The sequence below is a fragment of the Python bivittatus genome, unplaced genomic scaffold (assembly GCF_059951505.1).
Source record: "Python bivittatus isolate LINGU-HERP-01145 unplaced genomic scaffold, Pbiv_v1 ctg000090_np1212, whole genome shotgun sequence".
In the NCBI taxonomy this organism is placed as follows: Eukaryota; Metazoa; Chordata; class Lepidosauria; order Squamata; family Pythonidae; genus Python; species Python bivittatus.
In genome coordinates, this window is record NW_028277046.1 from 834,765 (window position 1) to 851,950 (window position 17,186).

A 17,186-nucleotide genomic window follows, 5' to 3' on the forward strand; every position below is an offset into this window, starting at 1 on the left:
AGTCAGCTTTCCTCTACTTGGATCCTCTTGGGTGTTTTTGACTACATCTCCCATCATTCATTCTCATTGGCCATTCTGGCAGGGGATGATGGGGATGTGGTCAAAAACAATGTTTCTCAACCTTGGCCACTTTAAGATGTGTGGACTTCAACTCCCAGAATTCCCTAGCCAGCCATCCTGGGTGGGGAATTCTGGGAGTTGAAGTCCACACATCTTAAAGTTGTTGTGGTTGAGAAACACTGGTCAAACACCTGGAAAGTATAGCCTTAAATGGTGTTAATAATTTGGCTACAGAAGGTAAAGTACAAAAACGGAAATACTCAGGAATATGAAAAGAAGTGCTGCGTACAAAAGGGATTTTTTTCTCCCCGCAAAGGCAGACAACATTTGAAATACATTTATTGTATTACCAAAAGAAAAAAAAACTATAAAAATAAGAATTTTTTTTGGTTCCTCAAAAAGATAATTACAGCAAAGCAAACATATCTCACAATTCAGGAGAAAACCAAACTCCATTTCTGTCCGTTTCTCGGCCTCTGAGGCAACGCCCCCAAACGGGGTCCAGCAGAGTCTTGTCTGAGTGATCACCAAGAGAGACGCAGTCCGTTTCAGGCAGATGTCGGGAGGTATTTGCTGTGTCCTGAGCCAAACCCCCAAAGCTATGAATTCTGAACAAATTTAAACTCTTTGATGGACCACCCTACTCCTGGCCTTTCCCCCAGGGTTACACAAGGTCCCCCACCCCTTAGTTTCAGGTGCTGAGCCTGGCTACCGCTTCAGCCACAAAGTTGAACCCAACTAAAGCCCCATGTCAGAATCACAGATGTGGATTATGGAGGGGACAGTAGGGGTCACGGGCTTGCATCGAGCTTAGCCTTGATGGATGGAGAGCCCTACCACATTTAGTTCATCAATGCTGCGGAGATGTAAAACACAACTGGGATTGGCGCAAAGATGCCTAAAATTGAGTTTTCCTAGATTGCGGCATCTGGGCAGGTCTAAATGCATCAGGGTTCTGCAAAATAGGTGTGGTTAACATAGAAGCATAGCGTTCAAAGAGATCTTCATCTAGCCTTCTACTCAGTGCAGGGTGCACTGGAGCACCTCTGAGCATGACCGTCCATTCGTCATTTGAAGGGAAACACACTACTTCATGTGGCAGCCTGTTCCGCTAGCCTGATCCTCCTGATAGCTAACCTGAACCTCCTTCCTTGTATTTTTGACCCATGCACTCTAGTCCTGCCCTCTGGGGCGAATAAAGCCATTTCTCTTCAGCACAACAGCCCTTCAGAGATTTGGAGCCCGCCGTCAGCTGGCCACCCTTGGCATCAGAGTGTGGGAGAGTAAGAAATCTGTTCATTTCATTTCCACATCCTTCACGGGGCAAAGGATCAACCTCGTGCAACCGGATGGTGGTCGGTGGCGTCAGTTTTTAGCGTTTGGCTGCTTCGTGCAACATGAACCCGCCTCTCGCTTTGGGCCGTGAGTCTGGGATGGTTTTAGACACAGCCAGGTTCAGCATCTCAGAGGCCTCCGGTTGGCCCTTTCTGTCCACGCAAGCCCGTGTTTTGAGAGATGGTGGGGACGGTGCCTTGAATAAGCCAGTTTCTGTCCAAAAGCAGAGAACCCAAGGTGAGAAGATAATTCTCCTCTTCCGCTCTCTTCAAGCAAATGGAAAAAAGTGGGATGGGTTGAGGAACCGCAATTCCCCTTCAGGCAAGCAAGCCAACGATACCTTCATGGGTTCTTCTTGGGCTGTTTCTTGCCACTAATCTTGGCATATATAGAAATATTTGATAGGTAATACTGCTGCCAGGGAAAAGGGGTTAGAAAGATCATTCTCTTACTCCCAAGATGTAAGAGACTGAACAGGTTTTTTCTTTGTCTGTTTTTAAGTAAAGTGCTTTAACTTGATTTCCACTTGGCTAGCATGATTCGGCCTCGGGACTTGGGCGCGCAAAGCACGATCCGTGTATGCCTCTCTTATTTGGCTTGGAGAATTGGTTCGGCAACTAGGAGTTAAGCAACTCCTCACCCTGCAGGGGCTTGGAAACTACAGAAATTCAGACAAGTTCATCAGGATGGGCAGTCTGAAATGACCTGCAATGCGCTCGCTTGTGAAACAGCCAGCTGTTTCAGCAAAAAAAAAAAAAACAGCAGGAGCTACTGCATAAAACCGATCGGCGCAAGCAAAAAAGCCAAACGTGTGAACTGAGGGGTGTGAGTCTCTTGATCGGCCGAGATATGTTGCATCCAAAAATTAAAAAGGAACACATTTTGAAATCCAGCTCAGCCCTGGAAGTTCTAGTTCCCAAGGGGGCTTGTCTGGACAATCTTGATTTTTGCTAGAAAAGAAAAAAGAAACAACAGCTGGAGCCCTGTTATGGTTGGACCTCAAAGCTTCAAACTGGAAGCTGGGAAAATTTTGGTGGGGGGCGGGGAATCTCCCAACATTAACAGAAACTTATTTAAAATATTTATAATCATTTGAATTTACTCTCAGGGCTGGCAGAGCACGCTTTTATACTTTCTTACTCTTTTTTAAACGTTTTAAGCAGGATAACCAATTTTTTCTTCTTTTTTTTTTTTCCTCTTTCTAAAATTCCCCAGGAATTTGCTGCGTGCTTGAGGTGGTCACTGGAGATTTTAAAAAATATACTAAGGTCGCAGACGTGTGTTATGTACAGATTGTTGTTTTCTGTATTGCTTGTGACACCCCCCCCAAAGGAACCCCTGAAGATTTCTCCCTGCATGTTAGACAGACTGAAGCAGACTCCTCAGGCAGCGGATCGTGGCAGGAACGGGTTGCATTGTTGCAAAACTTTGCATCCCATTCCATAAACGACATCCATTTCCTGAATAACACCCCATCACGCGAGCATGAATTTGTTCTGCAACATAGGAAATGTGTCTACGGAATTCATTGCAAGACACAGCATGAAGCACATATAATTTTAGAAGTCTGTTTCCCTATGGATATTGGACATTTGGTTTAGGAATTCATTCCCCAAACCTAAGTCATCCTTGAATTTTATCCTTTTGACTGTAGAAATAAGTCTCTCTCTCTCTCTCGGTAATATAGACCAAAATGGTCAAATCTTGGTGGGAGACAAAGCTGTGTCCATCTGTTGACGCTTAAAATAGCTTACATAAACCTTACAACAATGGTTAAATACAGTTATGTACAGCATACACTTGCTCTACCAGAGCAAAGGATTCATCTAGCTAATACAAACGTCACTTGGGTTCACTGAGTCATAAAGAGCTTTTCTGTCACTGTAGAAAAACAAACACTTTTTGGCAGTCTGTTAAGGAAAAGAATGGGGTCGGTGGTGGTGGTACCCATTGTTTCTAGATACTTTCCAACAAAAGGCGGATTGGGAAGAGATGACCCCATTTTCACCAAAGAAGAAACTCGGGCACTCCACCATTGTTGAACGAAAAGTTGAGAATTGGTAAAGGAAGAAGTTGTGGATGCTTTAGGAATGAAACCAGCCGATCCTCTCCTTGTGGACGCAAACCTGACACCAAAGCGTTCAGGAAATTGGAATATAGGTTTTCACCGACTTCTGGTCTGCTGCTGAACACAGCCGTTTTCTTTTTCCCTGGCACGAAAATGCAAAAAGACGCTTGTTGTAGACAATGTACCGCAGTGGACTGCGTGAAAGAGGTCCACCCCACAACTCTTGGGAAATACTTTTGGTGGCTTCAGTCTAGCTCCTGTGCCAGATATCTTCTGGGTCCGCAGGCAGGCTGGTTGGCTGTCGCAGACCCCCTCAGTTGATTTCTCCCTCCAGAAATTCCTCTTTGATGGACTGTTTACGGGATTTGCAATCTGGGAGGTCGAAGCCAAAGTCCGCCCATTCATCGGATCCGCTGCGGTTTGGGATGGTGATGGTGTGGCGGACTCGGAAGTGAACGGCCTCCATGACGCGCTGCCGTTGCAGCTCTCCGGAGGTCCCGATGGAAATGGTGGCGGCGTTGCTGCTGGAACGGATAAGCTGCTGGCTTCCATAATCGTGACCTTGCTTAAAATCTTGGAGGCCCCTCCAGATGATCATCCGGTATTGTTCTGGGATCTTCAGGGCTCCGAGATCCTACAAAGAAAACAAAGGCGTCAATCAACTCTTAGCAACTGATCTCCATCCTTTGAAACCAAGCAGAAAAAAGCAAGATTCATCTCTTTGGGCATCTAAAGGTGATACCCAAAAGTATTGCTAAGTAGTTGTCCCATTCTGAGGACCTCTGGACCTCATCTGCTGAAAAATACCCTCCAAAAAGGCGTTGCCTTTTTTAAGAGAAGGGTAGTTTTCAGCAAATCAAAGCTGATCTTAAGGGTCATCCCTATGAATGTGAAAAACATCCATGCATTGTTGTTAGTCTGGTTAAAATGACAAATCCAACCCTTTCCCCAGGTTGGGAATTTAGCCTGGGAATGCTGAACTGGTGTAAGACCTCTTGGAACATTTGCTTTAAAAACCACACCACAGGCTACTGTAGGGGATTAGGGGTAAGGTAGTTTTGAGTTACACTAAGACTGTGCGAATGATTTTGGCCACTGTTGACGAAGGGGGAGAGAAATGTGGGTCAGGGAAGCCTACTTGACCTATGGCTAGGGGAATCTGGGGAGGGGCAGGCCAGAAAAGGAAGATGGTGCCCATGGGATCAAAATCCTGCTCCATTCTTATGGCCATTGATGGGTAAAAGAATTGCAGAGTTGTGGCCACCATCTTCCATTTTTGACACACCACCTCCAGTGAGTGTTTCTGGCTGTGCTAGAAATGTGTTTTGTGCATTTTTCCTCATCCCTTGTTCTTCAGTTTTGGGGAAAATAATTTTAATTTTTCTTTAAAGGAGAGGAGCATATCCTTGAAATGCTCAGTGGGGTAGAGTGTCCTTGGGCCTATTTAGTGATAAGGTGATGAAGAGGTTTGATTATCCTATCTTTTGTGAGATGATCTGCACTCCCTTCCCCTCCATTCAATCCCAAGGGAATTTCTCCTAGGAAATTTTTTCAGAGCAGGAAGGAGGAGCAGCCAGGGAGGCTGGAAAGTGGTGGGGAAATGTGGAAGAAATAGAACAACAAAACCATTGAGTCTCCAGCCATCTGCAGCCTCCTTGACTTCTTTCCCTTCCACTCAACCCAAGGAAATTTCTTTTAAGGCACATTTTCAAATCGGGAAGGAGGAGCAGTCAGGGAGGTTGAAGACTAATGGGGAGATGTGAAACAGAAAAAAAAGAGAACAATAATCCCCTCTCCCTGGTCTGCAGTCTCCCTGACTTCCCCCCTTCCTTTCAATCCCAAGAGACCTCTGGAGAAAACTTTCACGAAAACATGTATCTGATGGTGAAATATGAGCAGCCAGGGAAGCTGCAGAACAAGAAATAAAAGGAAAACAAAAAAACAGTCCTTTCCATCTGAAAAACAGCCCCAAAAAGATATTCTCCAGCCTCCTGAGCACAAGGTACAAAAATTAGCTGCTTTCACTGGGGGGAGGAGAAGGAACATGTTAGGGGAAAATGGGAAGAGGGATTTGGAGCACAGTACTCCTTGCAGGGCACGGTTTCATGGGGTAGGTTCACTAAGGCAGTATTCGTACTTGCAGCCAGAAGTGAATTTAGCCTTGGATGGGGAGGGGTAAGGTTGCAATTGGAGCTAAGGGAGTATTGCAAGGAAAAATAACTTGGTTGTTTCCCCTCCCCAACCCCCTTGAGCACTCTGGTCCCCCTTTCCCAAAGCATTTGGGGAGAACGATGGCCCCAGCAAGCAGGAGACCTTTTCAGAAAGTGTATTTACCTCTAGGGTTAAATTCTGCAGGTGATAAAGAGTCTGTAAGCCTTGTGAAGTGAAATAGTCAATGCAGTTTGAGCACCCCAGTCCTGTTAAAAAACTGCAGGGGGGGGGGGAAATAAGGGAGAAAATAAAAATAGGTTAAATCTTGGGGTCCTAGACATTGTCTGCTCAGAAGTATTCTCAAGGAGTCAGGTACCTTTGGGCAAGGATGCGTGGCTGTACAAAACCCATCATCCCCAACTCGTAGGGAGCTGACATCCGCCAAAATTTGCAGAGGTTCTTCCAAATTGGGTTTGGTAACAACCTTGGAGAGCAGAGTTAGCCATGCGGTGCCATTCCCCCAAACCACACGCCAGCCTTTGGCAAACCGCACGTACCTCTATGCACTTCTTTCATCCTCTTTGGGGGCGGGTGAAAGATATTCTTTTTGGGGACGAGCTAATGATCTTTTTCCTTCCCCCAAGACCACCTACCCAGCCCCGATACCAGAAATGGGCTTTGTGGTTGTGTCCAAACCCACAGCAAAGGATGTGGATAGTTGTCATGTGGCAGCATCTGGAGCATCGTCAGCATCCCACCCCGGATTAGTAGAAGGTTAAAACAGACAATTGGGGCTGCCCCACGCCACCTCCAACAGCGTCCGTACCTGACAAGGCTGGGGTCCGGGTTATAGGGTGGGGGGGGAGTGCAGTGTGAGCTGGAAACCATTGACTGCGAGGAGTGTGCCCCATTCATTTCTCCATTGGATTGCATGGCGTGGCTGTTGAGCATTGCCGGCCCTGGGATCCGGAAACAAAAGTGCCTGGTGAGTTTGCAAACCCCATTCCCATGGAATCATGAATGTGTGTAATGGTATGTGGGAAAGACCTTGGGAGACGGGGCGAAGAGACGCTGCCTAGGGAACCGTCAGATAAGAGGCAGCACAGCCCTCAGCTGCATAAGGGATGGGGCAAAAAGCTCAGAAGGGACCCTCCCTAGTTTCTCGGGCTGCAAAGAAGACAGCGGGAGAATTGTACTTTCAGACTTGCAAGATTCTGTTAATGTAGCTTTACAATAAAGTAGAATTAGCTCATCTGGTTGTATTTCCTGTCTGGTCCACCTGGGAAGGCTGACAATGTGTTTGCTCAGCCATCAGTTGCACTCTTTCTGGCATGTTTTTCATCACGCCACAATAGAAATGGTGGAAGGACAAGAAACTTCAGCTATCTGACCTGAGCTGGGTTCAGGGCTGTAGCCCACTGGGGTTTATTCAACAAACCCTGATTCGTTAAGATCTCCGGCATGGCAGGTGTGAAACGAGCCATGGAGATGCCAGTGTTTCTTGGCTTTTGGGGGGCCTTACCCATGGGCCCAAGATTTGGCCCCGCACCAGGCCCCTGCTGAAGCGGCTGACCCACAAGCTGGTTCACAGACGGTAGCTTGTTGATCCCTCCTGGGTGAATCTTGTTCATCGGGGACAGGACCGGGCCGTACGAAGACGGAGAGTGGAGGTGGGTCCTGTGGGCGACAGGCAGCAGATACTGAGCCCAAGGCATGCGGAGGGCTCCATCCTTCAAGGAGGGCCAAACTGGTGCCCTCCAGGTTGGGGTGGGGGAGATCCATTCCCATCATCTCCATAAGCCAAAGGAGGAATCTGGAGTGGCATTTCTTTGCTTTAAGCAGCCACCCCCAAGACATCAAATGCAGGATTTGCAGGAGGCGGTTGAGTTTCACAGGAGTAGCTAGCAAGAAGCTCCAGATACAGGTTCCGGGCTGGACATGGCACTGGGGCCTAAGGTTGCCCACCCCTGTTAGGAGAAGTCAATCCAAAGACTATTGGGGGGAGCTAAATGCCAAAGCCATTCCGCAGAAAAGGCAATTTCAGCTACACCGGCAGAATATGGAGGCTTCTCCCCCCCCCCCCCCATCAGCTCTTGGAAAGTTTTCCTTGCATCGTTGCAAAGAGGAGGCAGCATTGAAGTGGGGCTGGGGGGTCAGCTTGGGACTCACTGGCGCTGCAAAAACTGCTGCTGCTGTTGCCGGTATGACTCAACCAGCTGCTGGGGGACCAGCTCGACCAGCTCCAAACTTTCCTTGATCTTCATCAACATCTCGAAGTTTTCCCGACCTCGAACCTGAAGCAAAGGAGAACTAGATGAGCGTTTCTCGGATGGATCCAAATGTTGTCGGGGTGGGGAGCAATTCCATCGTGGGTCTAGCCCTGCCTTCCCAGCCTTGGCACCTTCTGGACTACAACTCCCATCTGCCTCAACCAGTGGCTGGAAAGACTGGGTGCTGCAGCCCAGAATATCTAGAAGGGAGCAGAGGAGTCCCCAGCTTGGGTCCTGCAACCTTTCAGAGCCAACATCTCTAATTTTCAAGGTGTTTTTTTTTTTAATGCTTATTTTTTCATTGTAAGACGCGGGTTGCAAATTGCATTCTCCCACTGCAAACCTCTAAAAAAAAAAACAGTGGAAGAAAAGCATAAATAATGGATGTATGAATCTTTGCCGCAAATTACTACTTACCGGCACATAATACATTTCCTCCTCTCCATGTCTCCGTTTCTTAACACCGGCCCCCAAAGCTGGAATACTTTGAGGACTCTGTTTGAAAGCTGGGAAGAATCATAGCATCACAGAATGGAAGGGACCTTGGAGAACATCTAGTCCACCCCACGTCCAGGGCAGAAATCCACTACTGTACCTTGGACAATTCAGTGCACCAGAAAATTCACCCCTTCCTCAAGCAGATGCCTTCCCCACTGAGATGGGACTCCACCTCCCATCTCCCCTCCATGTGGGGGGCTCCAATCCAAGGACTTACTCCTCTTGTTGGGGTTCCCATTTTTCACGGCGTTTTCGTTCAGAGCCTGCTGCTCTCGGAAGTGATCCTCGTCGGCTTTCCGGTCTCGGCCGGGGCAGGCACAGATCCGACCTTCGAACGACCGTCGCCCCAAGACTTGCCCGCTACAGAAAACCAACAGTGCAAACAGTTGGTAACAGAAGAGAAGATGTAGGAGGTGTCAGCAAGTCATTGGAATTGAAAAACAAGCACATGCTTGGCAGAGTTAAAAATGAATTTTATTATTAATCACATTTGCAGAGCCGCCCATCTCACAATTTGGACCCTGAAATTGGCAGGTACCTCGATCTGCTCTAAAAGAAGGAAAAATTCTGTGATTATGGAATCCCACTATGAAGCGTTGTTACATCTTCCACCTAATTTCTCATCAAGAATGATTTGCAGCCCCCCACCCCCGGCCTGCTTGGATTTGGGTTTTTTAACCACCATGCAAATCCTGCTGCGCTCAAGAAGTCCTGAGATCTCTTCAATCAGCTCGGCGGGGAATCTAAAACTATCTTCCCCAGGCCTTGCAGGGATGAGCAACATTTCCAGCCCTAGGTGGAAAGCAAAAATTGCAAAATTCTTAGACGGGTCCCCCGGAATTCTACAAAATCTCCCGTACGACTCGTATGACTCGTACGAGTCTCCTGTACGAGTCGTACGAATCTCCCGTATGAATCCTCCATATGACTCCCGAACGACTCCTGTACGAGGCAAAGTTTCATTTTGGAAATCCCACAGTGCCAACTCCTGCTTCAAACGTGCTCCGGGGGACCCTTCCGTGGCACATGGCTCTAATCTCCAGCCACGTTTCTCTCAAAGGCCTTGCCTTCATGGTGGCAGAGCGCGGCTCCAGAGGAGCGTCGAACCACCCCACGTTTCATAGGACTGACTCACTCTCTCGTCTCCAGCGTGATGATGATTAAAATGGGTCGCCGGTTCATGCCTCCCACGCAGCTGCTGTTGCACATGAAGTTATACAGGATGGTGGTAAATTCGGTACCCACCTTGACAAGAAATAGAGAGAGGTCAATTTTCCAAACCGTCAGAGGGCTTAATTCTTAAGCTAAGCACCCTCCTCGCTGCAGCCCCAAGTCGAGATGGGACCCCATTTAAGAATCTGTTCCCCCCAGCCTAAAAGTTGCTGCCATGCCATGGGAGGGGAATACAAAATGGTTGTGCAGTTCTCCAATTCAAAGTCTGATTTTGTTTTTATACCAAACTGGATACCTGGGGAGTTCAGCAACTGGCAACACCTAGCCGACCCTTGACTGTTTTTTTGTTTTTTTTTAAACTAAATGCTCTGATCTTGCAAGAAGAAGCTAGAGAACTCCATCCATTGGTGTCTGGAATTTTTTTTTGGCAAAAAACCCTGAAATTTCTTTTGGCTAAAAATATAAAAAGTAGTAAAGTCCAAGTAGAACTTGACTCCTGCTGAGGGGGGCACATCCATGAGTATTCTGGGCAACAGCACGCAAGTGAATGACCACAGCCATCTTGTAGATGGGTTTTTCCATTTCCCAGTCTCCCCTCCAACTCTAAACCCAGCTTGGCCCTGCTTAGGAGGCCCAGCAGGTTGTACCCCCTCAATGAGGCCTATCAGATTTGGCTGCAGTTACTCAGATAGCCACCAGATGGTGGTAGATTTGTTCTTTCTAATGTTCATTACAGACTGCAAACATATCAACTCAGCCAAGGATGAAAATTCGGCGTGGAATGGAAACTTTCACTCAGCATCGGAAGAGAGGAGAAAGGCACATTTCCTCCTTTTGTTGCAATCTGTTTGCAAGAATAATTTCCTGAAGGCACCACCTTCCCTGCCACAAGCTTTCTTGTGGACCTTCAAGAGGACTAGCACCTTCAACAGCCAAGCAGAAGACAAAGAGACCTCTCTTCCCTGAAACAAAGCACCCCCTAAATTTGAGGACAAGACACACCACCTGGGGGGACTCATAAGGGACCATGACACTCTGTCTTCCGGTCACGGGGTCATCCACATACTGGGAGAGATTGTTGCCTTCCACGCGGATTAAATGGCTGGCGGGCGCTGAGAGGCCTAGAAAACAGAAGGCTGTTTTATTGCAAAGTTGCGTGATTGCAGCTGCGGCGTGGGCAAAGAAGTTGCATTGTGGAGCACAAACATCCCACCAAAGTAAAGTTATCTGGCTTAATTCACAGTGGACACCTGCAGCTGTGAGAAATGTTTTCATGGAGCTGTTATTTTAAGCTACACTGCTACTGCCTCCGGACGTTCCATCAAGGGCAGGTGCAGCCTCTAAGAAAATGTTGCAGAGGGAATGCTCTGCTTCTGGATTTCGACAACCAGTGATCTGGCCATGACCACTTCAAAAGAATGCTATTCTTATTGTATTATTATTATTAATTGTATAATCAATTAATGTATAATTAATAATACAATAAGTGTATTATTATTGTAATATTTATTATTATTGTAATATTTATTATTATTATTGTAATTGTATTATTATTGTAATAATAATAATAATATCCATACAATCCCTTTGCCAAACTATGTTTTACTAAACAGCAAACATGTTCCCAGTCCGCATTTAATAACTATTTAATCAGGGGAAAGGTAACCTTTCATTTGCAATTCTTCTAAGATGAACGGTTTGGCGTTTGAAAACTTTTTTTGAACAAAGTTTAACGGAAAACAACGCTGACTTTAGAGGTGGGGAACATCTGGCTGAAATGGCTCACGGCTGGGACGGCAATGCTTTACATGTGCGTTAATGACTGATGGCAGGAGTGTATTTCGTGTGCCATGATACAATTTTTTCACCAGTGGTCTGGCTCCTTTCTGGCTCCCTACTCTTCAATCGAAAGGAAATCAATCAATCAATCAATCAATCAAATCTTCCAAGGGACGTTTTTGTAGGGGACGATGGGGCAGTTAGGGAGTCTGCAGGGCCCCCCCGTAAATGAATCACAAAACCAACCCCAAACGCTAAGACATTTAAACTCCTCCTGAGAATGAGGCAGATAAGCAGATGCCTTTTTTGCCGGATGCATTTTCCTCTGTTGCAGAGAGAAACGCATTCAGGGAGGCAGAGAGTTGAGTGCAGGAGAAGATGACGAGGGTGGAAGACCGCACCGTCATTGAAATCCCGTCCGAGTTCGTGATTCGGGCACCGTTTCACCACTTCGGTCACGTGCTCCGCCTTCTTGTATACCGGCATGGCCCGGATCACGGTCCCCGGAGGAGGCGGCGTGGACACCTTGATCTGGATCGGACACGTCTTTGCAATTTGACAGTAGAGTTTCTTCAGCAGAGGGGAATACTGGAAAACGGGAATAAAGTTCGTATGAATCCTGTTAGTTTCTCCTGCACGTAGTCCGTCCTGCCCAATTTTCACATTTTTTATTTTTTTCAGCCTGCAAATTCGTGTTTGTTCCTGTGCCTAATTTTTCCTACTGGGTACTACTTTAAACTGCAAATTTCAGGCCAGGAATTGAAGCAATCTGGTAATTAAAAACAACAGCAGCAACAGCAATTCATCTCCCTAATTGCAACTCACCGGGGAAAGGCTGCAGCTGAGTGGATGAACCAGACTCAGTGGTTCAGTGTTGCAAAAAAGCGTCATGTTTCTAGTCCTTAGTGCTAAAATTTGCAGCTGGCTTTGGAAAGAGCATCTTTCGGCTTTTAAATCCGTTCCCTTGAAGGGTAATATTTTGTGGGAATGCTTCAAACCAAAGAATGGGGTCGAGTCACAACAAAATACGCAAGGTGAGTGAATTTGAGGTCGCTTGGACTTAATGAAAATTAAATTAATTCAATGCGGGAAATTGGACTGCTCCCCTTGCAGCCTGCAAAAGTTTAAAACCCAGCTCGCTTTAAAGGACAATTAATTTTCCAGGTTTTGAAAATTTCCTTTGGATCCTTATCGGCTAAGTTCCCGGAGGCAAAAATCCACCTTCTCTTTCCTAATTCATCCAATCTCACATCTTTGCCAACATGGATTTATTCCAGTCAATCTGTCAAAATGTTGCATTAGCGCATCGCATCTGGAATAATGGGTATCATAAAGCTTCATTATCGGATCATAATCATAAAGCTTCCCCAATGGCTGCCTCCTTCCTTCCTTCCTTCCTTCCTTCCTTCCTTCCTTCCTTCCTTTTGCAAAGCCAAAATTGACTCGGAGGCTTCGGTGCAAACGAAAAACAGGGTCTGCCAGTCAAAATGGAGCCAGCCAAGAAGATCTCTCCCCCCTAACCTCTGTAGCAATCTGAGCGCAAACACGCAATGGGTGGCAGTATATATCAAATAAATAAAATTGATCAACATGTTGCCTCTGGCTGTTTGTTTCCTTCTTCCCATCAGATACAATCATCATTATGATAACAATTTTAGCAACAGCGTGGCCATCCCTGGAAACCATTAAGTCACTGTTGCGCTGCTTAAACAGAAGAACCACCGTGTCGTTTGCACTGTGATGCCAGGACCCACAACGAGATTGCTTATATATTTGTTTTATTCCATTTATGAAGCCGCCTGTCTCGAACCAGCGACTCTCCTGGAGACCTTATTGTTGCCACTGCTCTGTGGCTTAGCCACTTTGATTTAGAGCAGGGTTAATCATCACTTTATTTCTTGCTTTGACCGCCAGTCACAACAAAGAAGGGGAAACCTGCACAAAAATGGCCGAGCGTGAATAAAATACTTTAAAATATACAGAAATCGGTAACAGCATTAAGGTAGTGTTATTTACAGCAGGGGAAGTGTCATTTGGGCCTGATTCATATAAAATGGAATATCTAATGAATTTAGATAAGGAGACGCTGTTATGGAAATTAGCAAGCTTTGCAGGGGCTGCTGCTAAACAGAATATTTTATCAAGAGTTCCTAATGTTTTCTCGTGTTTTACCTGCTGTAATCACACTATCTTCATCTTTTTATTGATTTCTGTATATTTTAATGTATTTTATTAATGTTTGGCCACTTTTGTGCAGGTTTTATCTTCTTGGTTATGACCGGCAGTCGAAACAATAAACTGATTGATGGATAAAGCAGTGTTTCTCAGCCTTAGCGACTTTAAGAGGGGTGGACTTCAACTCCCAGAATTCTCCAGCCAGCCATGCTGGCTGGAGAATTCTGGGAGTTGAAGTCCACCCCTCTTAAAGTCGCTAAGGCTGAGAAATACCGCTTTAGAGGGTGCATTGCTCAAAATTTCAGCCCCCCAAGCTCCTTTTGGAGCCCTGCACACTCTGCTTTTTAGCTGTCTTCTCTAGCATGGTTACTCCAAGTGCGTGCGAGTGGAATTTGCACGGCGATATCCCCACATGGTGTTGATTACAAGGAGGTAGGAAGCCGAAATGAGAAAACTTCAGCCGCTGTGTTGTTCTGACAACATATATAGAGAACGTTCAAAGCCTTTTGTACGTCTTGTTCCAACAAGACCTTCGGCACAGACATGGGCGTCCTGCCAAGGTGGCAGGGTGCACCTCATTACGCCCCTGATCCCCACTGCGTCCTTGCGCTCAGCGATGCAAAACGAAGCAAACCCAGAACTCCAATTGTTTGCACGGGGCATTTGATTAATGGTGGTGGGCTTTGAACCAACTTCTTGATTTTAACGCTGTTATTGCAATTAAGCCAGAAAGTGCCTTGCTTTGCTTGGGTTTAGCCTGGTTTGAGTTGGTAAATGAGGGTTGGCGGTGTGTTTGACAAACCCTAGGTAAAACAAGCCATCATTAAGAGCAGTGTTTCCCAACCTTGGCAGCTTTAAGATGCGTGGACTTCAACTTCCAGAATTCCCCAGCCAGCCATGCTGGCTGGGGAATTCTGGGAGTTGAAGTCCACGCATCTTAAAGCTGCCAAGGTTGAGAAACACTGATTGAGAGTAATACATGAAACCAGTTCCCGCATCACGCTCAGAAATCACTGATTTTGCGTGGCTGGGACAGGGTGAATTTGGTGAACCCAGCCCCTGCAATTTGTATTTTGACCTGACAAGTGGGGATTGCACGACACGCTAAACCCCGATTAGTAAAACACATCTGCTATGCCCACTTCACGTGCAATTGCTGAAAAAATAAACCTTGAGTTGGCCTGATTCACAGATCATGGCTGGGGTGCCCACAACGTCTGTTGCACCAGCAATGCCCCAGCCGCACTTTGGCTTCATGTGAAACCGACCACTTCTGGCACCCCCCCCCCACACACACAGAGCCCTGCCAACCATGGTTTGAGGCAGCAAACCATGATTAGCCCAACATGTTCCCCAGCCAGCCTGTTCAGCAAACGGGTGAGAAGTGGAAAAGCTGAGTTGGCCCCTCTGGGACTCCTCCAACCTCATTTGTTTCCCTGCAGAAGACCGTGCGCTCTTGACCCAGGCCTGGCACGGCCCCCAAAGCCATCAAGGTTTGCGGAGCCGCTCCTGACCTGTCTTTTCCCACACGTGGCTTCCTGTTTGGGAGGGTGAGAGCATGGCTCGGCTTGCCCGCGCCACCAGGGCAAGCCTCGCCCGTGCCAAGCATTCCACCCTCTTCCCACGAAATGCAAGTCGAGTACCAGGACGCACCGTCACACCCGCGCACACATGCTCGGAAATCCCTCGTTCCAAGGATCATCTCATTCCCCAAACTCCAAAGGTATGTTTTGACGCTAAAGAGCCTCGTGTCCAAACTTGTCTTATCTCTCGTTTGCAACCAGCGGTTCGTGTTTTGGGGAAGGATGATGGGAGTCGGTGTCAGCAGTTTTTCAATGCCCAGCTGCTGGCTGGCAAAGTGCATTTCTGCCTCTTATATGCAAGAATATTACATCATCATCATCATCATCATCATCATCATCATGGTTGCACAGTCAGCCAGATGTTTAGACTGATTTGGCATTTCTATCCACCTATAGAGTCCATCATCATCATCATCATCATCATCATCATCATCATCATCATCATCATCATCATCATTATTATTATTATTATTCCCTGTAAGGTGAGGAAGACTCCCCCAGAAGTGAGCTGCTGTTAACTATGTGAGTGAATTAGTTAACTGTGTTACTGTGTGTACGTGTATCATCATGGGAATTGTTCTTGTCATATTATGTTTTTTATGAACTGTACATGACTGCCAGGTGGAAACAGAGCTAAATCCCATGAACTGCAAGGTAAATAAATAAATACACTGGGAAGTGAAAAAGCAGTTAATAAGAGGTAATTAACTAGAGCGTAATTTCAGTGCAGGGTGCGAATGCCATGAAAAAACCAGTTTGGAGTTTCTCCCATTGCTTCTTCCCTTGTCAAAAAGGCTTCTGGTTTTCCACCTCATTCTCAGGCAGCTTGAGAATTCCTTTTGAATTTCTCTTGGGGTGTTTTGGAAAGGGTTTATGATTTGGCGAAGTGCAAGACCACCAGTGTGGTGATTGTGTTTGCCCTGCAGTCTCTCTGGCTGCTTGATCAAATTGATCAATCTGGGAAAAAAATGGCAGGAAATCTTGCCCTTGGGTTTTAAGAGAAGGGTGAGGACCAAGGAAACTGCAGACCACAGGAGAGGACTGTGCATCTAACACAATACTCTTGCTGTCTGACACACATACAGAAACACACACACACACACACCTTCGTCACTTCATCACTAAAACAATTTTCATCCTTTTAACCTTAGAAGGAATTTCAAAAGTTGTGTTCTCTTCTATTCAGTGACAACTGGTTCGTGTATATGTGAGACGGCTGGATGGACAGAGAGGAAGGGAGGGAGGGAGGGAGGGAGGGAGGGAGGGAGGGAAGGAAGGAAGGAAGGAAGGAAGGAAGGAAGGAAGGAAGGAAGGAAGGAAGGAAGGAAGGAAAAAGGCAGAGAAGAGAGGATGGATGGATGGGTGGAAGAGAGGGAAAGAGGAAGGAAGGAAAGGGAGGGAGGGAGGGTGGAAGGAAGGAAGGGTGTATGGAAAGCAGAGAAGAGGGAGAATGGATGGATGAAAAACTAGAGACATTTTCCCCACTAACTATAGACAAAGGCTTCACAGGAAAACAAATGCCTAAAAATCCATGCATTTAAAAAACAGAAAAAAACACCCAACCCTGCAGTCTCAATTATTCTGACGTTTCGCTCTACGTGGCAAAATATCTCCTGCCGGCTTGCCTTTGCACCGGATGGCTTCTTCCGTAGCCCTGAGCCACTGCAGCGGACCCGTCTCCCTTTCTCTCCCCCCCCCCGCCCATGACTTAAAAGAAGACCAGCTCCCCCCCTTTCATCTTTAGGCGTTCTGCCCCCCCAACAAACCCACCACCTCCATTCAGCCTATCACCCTGTTGCTCATCCCCGAAGCAATTGGGAGGTGATGGGAGTTTGCAGAAGGACCCCCCCATCTAAGAAACAGTTAATTAGAATTGCCCAGCCAAGATTAATCAATCGGTGTGCATTTGGGGGGGGCATGCAAAAATGTGTTATGTCCCAGGCTTCTACTTCGCCATTCAATGTCTTGCAGGGGGGTAACTCCTCATTTCAGACATTGGAAGAGGAGAGTTGGAGTCGTCCACGGGAGCAAAAAAGCAGGATTTTATGAAAATGTTGGGTTTTTAATCAAAAATCAAATTTAAGTACCTTCTTC

General features: G+C 46.6%; 1 protein-coding gene across 3 annotated transcripts in view; it reads right to left on the reverse strand.

Annotated features, from left to right (window-relative positions):
• Positions 1-3,326: 3,326 nt before the first annotated feature.
• TP73 (tumor protein p73) overlaps positions 3,327-17,186 on the reverse strand; it is a 38,540-nt gene continuing 24,680 nt past the window's right edge. For 2 of the 3 annotated variants that reach the window (XM_088137000.1, XM_088137001.1), the window contains exons 4-13: positions 11,736-11,922; positions 10,561-10,676; positions 9,518-9,627; positions 8,600-8,742; positions 8,302-8,390; positions 7,784-7,908; positions 7,137-7,291; positions 6,441-6,573; positions 5,798-5,891; positions 3,327-4,097 (exon numbers count right to left, since the gene is read on the reverse strand). In XM_088137000.1, the coding sequence (XP_087993126.1) occupies positions 3,777-4,097; positions 5,798-5,891; positions 6,441-6,573; positions 7,137-7,291; positions 7,784-7,908; positions 8,302-8,390; positions 8,600-8,742; positions 9,518-9,627; positions 10,561-10,676; positions 11,736-11,922 (1,473 nt within the window). In that variant the 3' untranslated portion in view covers positions 3,327-3,776. The remainder of the gene's footprint in view (positions 4,098-5,797; positions 5,892-6,440; positions 6,574-7,136; positions 7,292-7,783; positions 7,909-8,301; positions 8,391-8,599; positions 8,743-9,517; positions 9,628-10,560; positions 10,677-11,735; positions 11,923-17,186) is intronic. The other variant, XM_088137002.1, reaches the window with a different exon arrangement.